Source organism: Poromitra crassiceps (assembly GCF_964638095.1).
Source record: "Poromitra crassiceps genome assembly, chromosome: 4".
NCBI lineage: Eukaryota > Metazoa > Chordata > Actinopteri > Beryciformes > Melamphaidae > Poromitra > Poromitra crassiceps.
The window spans coordinates 31805111-31810565 of NC_139626.1; the positions used below are offsets into that span (position 1 = coordinate 31805111).

At 45.1% G+C, this 5455-nt stretch overlaps 1 protein-coding gene across 1 annotated transcript in view; it reads left to right on the forward strand.

Annotated features, from left to right (window-relative positions):
- Window positions 1-598: 598 nt before the first annotated feature.
- Window positions 599-5455, forward strand: part of mss51 (MSS51 mitochondrial translational activator) — a gene marked incomplete at both ends in the record, with an annotated part of 22940 nt that continues 18083 nt past the window's right edge. Inside the window, 4 exon segments of the mRNA XM_083635884.1 lie at window positions 599-756; window positions 4919-4940; window positions 4944-4976; window positions 4978-5069. Coding sequence (XP_083492010.1) covers window positions 599-756; window positions 4919-4940; window positions 4944-4976; window positions 4978-5069 — 305 coding nt within the window.

Below are 5455 nucleotides of genomic sequence, written 5' to 3' on the forward strand. Positions count from 1 at the left end.
TTTTCTGCTTCTGTGTAACAGCGCCGTGCATCACTGCTCTCAGATGAAAATCTTTCTTCTTCAAAAAGTCACCTTGGAAAGACAGCCTTGCTTTCATATTTAGGACCGTGCATTTTTGAATTATAATTGGTTCTTGAGTGGGTTTAATGGGAACATGATTCGAACATGAAATTCCCCTAAATTGGAGGACTTTTTCTCTCTCTATCTCTGACAGCAGTGATACTCGAATCGCTCACTACTGCCAGTGACAATCTCTGTGGCCAATGCAGCGACGCACAACTCGGCTGTGAGAGTGCATCGTTCAAATGCCTCTGCTTGTCTTGGTATTGGCTCCCAGCAAAGACTGCATTTCCCCAGCCCTGCTTCTTATTGGAGGTTATGGTTACAGACCCTGAAATAGAAAATGTCATTGCTATCCTGTGAGGAAGTGCATGTATGATCACATCAAATTGTAATCAGTAATCATTGTAGTCATTGTAATCAGTCGAAATGTCTCTCAGCCATTCCGAATAGGCCAAACATAATTGAATAGCCCAACAGGAACTCAAACTTGCTGTACATTGAACCTTCATTGCTTTCCTAGTGCCAAGGCCACAAAATGGCGTCCCAGATCCCAGCGCTCCCACAGTCCTATGCTCCAATGACAGGTAGCGTCTTCTCTGACCAGTCTGGCTTCTACGCTCTGGACTCCCACGTCCCCGGGCTGTCCAAGGTCATCCTCAACAAGCTCAGCATGAAGGACTATGGAGAATACAGGTAGAAACACATAGAGCTTAGTGATACTGACTGATGATAGCCAATCTAAAACTGACAGTGTTTTGAGCTCAAGTCTCTTGTCCATCTTTGTTTCTCATTTATCTAGCTAAAGTTGATTCCTTTTTTCACTCAGTGAGACTCATTTCACATGTAAGGGAGAGGATTAGGGCCATATTATGTGAAAAATGTTTAGAAATTAATAATAATAATTTAAAGCTTGAATTGTAAGCATAAAGAATTCAGAGTAACTTTATTCTCACAATTCTGACTTACTTTCAGAACTCAAACACATTTTTCACATGTGGCCCTAATCCAGGGTGACCACCTGTCCCACATTTCGTGGGGCAGTCCCGAAATGTGTCCCGACGTTTGTCCCACGTCCCGCACGTTATAAGCAGTGTCCTGCATTTCAATGATTAGGCCTATTTTTATGCATTTTCTAGTCACTACTTCAAGGGACAGCTCACCCTAAAATCCAAACTACATATTTTTCTTCTCACCTGTAGTGCTATTTATCCATCTATATCATTTTGTGTTAGTTGCCTGAGTTTTAGAGATAGGGTTTCTGTAGAGAAACAAAAAAATACATTTGAAAAACTCAACAGCATTGTCTCTTTCCAGAAATCATGACCCGGTTACTCAAGATAATCCACAGACTTTGTTGTGAGCAGTTTCATGTAGGAACTATTTTCTTTTGTAGGAACTAGCTAGCAGCTAGTGGGTGTAGTTCGGTCAAAAGAAAATAGTTCCTCCATGAAACTTCTCATAACAAGGTCTGTGGATTATCTTGAGTAAACGGGTCATGATTTCTGGAAAGAGACATTGCTGTTGAGTTTATCAAATGTATTTCTTTAGCACTTTGAGCACCACAAGCCGAGTGCCATCCAGTTCCATTGTATTGGAGAGAGAAGGCAGAAACTCTGCGGCCAATATCTCCAAAACTCAGGCAACTAACACAAAACAATATAGATGGATAAATAGCACTACAGGTGAGAGGGAATATATGTATTTTGGATTTTAGGGTGAGCTGGTCCACTTATCCCTCATATTCTTGCATAAAATGTGATTTTCAACCAAACTATTAGCCCATATTTAATTCATGATATGTATTGGATTGAATAGGTCCTAGTGTCATTAAAATAAACATGTCATAAAGCCTACCGATGATTTAAAGCAGGCTCAGCTGGGCGATGTGGTGGCACAGCTTTTTCAGCTGTTCCTGAATGCCGGTTTGGTCCCCAGGGCATGAAGGTGATAACCATCATCCCATGCCAAAGCCATGAATCATATGAGGCCTGTGGCACTCACCTCCATCTTCTGGAAATGCATGGAGAGGGTGGTCACTGACTCGAGGGTGGATGGAGAGGGTGGTCGCTGGGCAGTTTACTGCCATGGAGAGGGTGCATGGAGAGGGTGGTCGCTGGGCAGTTTACTGCCATGGAGAGGGTGGATGGAGAAGGTGGTCGCTGGGCAGTTTACTGCCATGGAGAGGGTGCATGGAGAGGGTGGTCGCTGGGCAGTTTACTGCCATGGAGAGGGTGGATGGAGAAGGTGGTCGCTGGGCAGTTTACTGCCATGGAGAGGGTGCATGGAGAGGGTGGTCGCTGGGCAGTTTACTGCCATGGAGAGGGTGGATGGAGAAGGTGGTCGCTGGGCAGTTTACTGCAATGGAGAGGGGTGGTCGCTGGGCAGTTTACTGCCATGAAGAGGGTGCATGGAGAGGGTGGTCGCTGGGCAGTTTACTGCCATGAGAGAGGGTGCATGGAGAGGGTGGTCGCTGGGCAGTTTACTGCAATGGAGAGGGTGCATGGAGAGGGTGGTCACTGGGCAGTTTACTGCCCATGAAGAGGGGTGCATGGAGAGGGTGGTCGCTGGGCAGTTTACTGCCATGAAGAGGGTGCATGGAGAGGGTGGTCGCTGGGCAGTTTACTGCAATGGAGAGGGTGCATGGAGAGGGTGGTCACTGGGCAGTTTACTGTCATGGTTGCGAGAGTCTGGCCCCTTCTCCAGCCAAAGAGGAAGTTGAGGATACACAGTGGCTAGGCCACACCCCCACACCTGAGCCAATGCATCTGCTCCATGGTGCCACATACAGGTCACCAAATACATAACAATACAATAACATGAAACAGTTTGACATTATTTTATATAAGTGTCAAGTGCTGTGTCGTGGAATCTCCAGGTTACCGGGGAAGATGGTATATTAGGAGTCCACAAACATAGTACTTTAACTCAGAAATACTGTAATGCTATAAGACTAATGAAGATTGATCTCAGTTGAATATGCAGTTTATTCGCCTGCATGTTATCTTCTGAGCTTTGGTGCCAAGCAGTATTTCTCGGGCTGTGGTGTGAGAAAGTGACCTTGACTGTTTCACACTTATCTTCTGTGCTCACCCCATCTCGCTGCTTATCATTTTAAGAAGGAAACGAGCGATCCCAGCTTGTCCTCCTGAGTATGCTGACACACAATTGGTGATGTCACCAGTGATGTCACTCGAGTGCTCAATGATGATGTCATCAGTGAGTGATGTCATCAGTGCCAGATGATGTTATCATTGCTCGAGTGACAAGGAAAAGGTGTGATGGAAACGCTATTGTGTCGTTTCTTTCAGAAACTGTCCTCGTGTAAAGGGCCCCCAAATCATCATTAGGTAATTACGGCGATCATTAGGTAATTATGGCAATTAATTGGCCCTAATTAGCTCATTAAAAAATCCGGCTGCGTTAGGTCACCCGCAGGCGTGCTCTTTACACGTGATCGGCACATACATGTGGCATAGCTGTGGCCGAACATAATTCTGCTCACTCACAGACAGACAGACAGACACTTGGCATTCTTATTATAGGATGGCTGATGACATGACCCTTGGGGACCGCCCCTGACAGATGAGCGCTCGCTCTCCACATGCTCCTCTGGTTGCAGGAGAGATCCCTGAACTGAATATGAGTAAGAGCTGCCCCGGGCATGTGACACCCCACACCCTCTCTTAGGGCCACTCAGGCTGGAGGGGCAGGTGAACAGGTCGAGGTCTTTAAATACCTGGGCACTGAGATCCACCAGCACACTGTCCTTCACACAACACTGCGGGACAGCATGTGTTTCTCTTGAGAAGGCTGGTTGGTTTTAATGTCAGACACGGCATTTTAAGAGCAGTCACTCATCAAATCAGTTCCTACACGTTCCTCACAGAGAAAAGCAAGAGAAACCCCACAAGCGTCATCAAAGCATGCAACCAGAATCACGGAAGCACTCAACCCAACTCTGACATTTGCAGTAAAAACAAAGGCAGACTCCATCACCACTTCAGCACTGCTTTCAAACTCCCATCAGGCACACAGTTCAGAGCGCCTGTTCTCTGTATTTATTTATGGATTTGTGAGTTTTTAAATGTAATTTGATGCAAGTCTTTCATGGCTATATGTTTTTATGTTGTTTGTGAGCCCCTAACCCAGTGATACTCAACTTGTGGCCCGCGATAGGGTGCAGAGTGCCCCCCCCCCCCACCATTTTCTAATTCACAATGAAAACCTAATATTAAATCAAGTTTGACTGAGCTCCAGCTATTGTCAAATATGGCCGTCTGCTCGCCGCCCAGGCACTTACAGCATTATGTACTTAACTAACTTAACCTAACTAACTAACTATCCTGTCTGCACAAAATCGTGAGACTAAACTCTGGCTGACACCCTAAAAACCCTACAATCTGCTACAGAAAAAAATATATGAATGATTGTTTATTAACTGGCCCCTGGCCTGCTGTCATTTTTTGCAAACAGTAGCCCCCGGGCAAAGCAAGTAGAGCATCCCTGTCTAACTAACCTAAGACAATTTCCTAACATTATGTGATAGAATTTTTTTTTTTTCGAATACAGAATCTCAACTTACATGAATATTTACATAGCCTAATAATAGACATTTCTCTTTATAGCACGTGTTCTGTATTGTACCGCAAAATGACATTTGTTGTCCTGAAATGGAACAATTACGAGGTGGGTCACCCGACCCCTAATCTGCCCATCTGTTTTCACAACTTGGTCTGTACGTGAGGTGCTGTGTCACTCCACCCTGTGTGAACTTGTGTTAGAGGTTATTCAAAGTGACTGAAATGGCCTGAATCATGTATTGTGCTTGGAAAACAAAGTGTCTGCTTGTGATTAGGGCGGCTGTCCGAGGGGAAGGCTAAGGAGTCACATTCCGCAACTACAAGGAGATGTTCACAGAAGATGGAGGAGACCTTCAAGTTCTGCACGGGCTGCAACAAACTCCCAGAGAACCTGCCTGAGGGACAGACTCTCAAGCGCTGTGTCAAGTGAGTGCAAAGCCAGAGGTGGAGGTGATGATGGAGGGGGGGGATCGGGATCACTGTCACACATACTTTTTTGGAAACAGGTTTTTGACATCCTTGAAAGTTTGTGAATTTGGGAAAAAAAATCAAGGCTTTCAAGTGTTTTGAAAATAGACGAATGTCGAATAGATGATTTTTTTCTCCCCCTCCCCAAACCCTGTTCTTTTGCCTCCTGCCAGGTCGAATTTGTTCATTCATAAAACTAACTTGCCTGGTAAAGTAAAGGTTGATGATGATGATGATGATGAAATAAATGAGGAGTACGTCGCTCTTCAACTTGTAAATAAGTCTGTACTCAACAACAACACACAAAAACACTCACAGCCTGTTATTATTAGGCATCGCTTCTT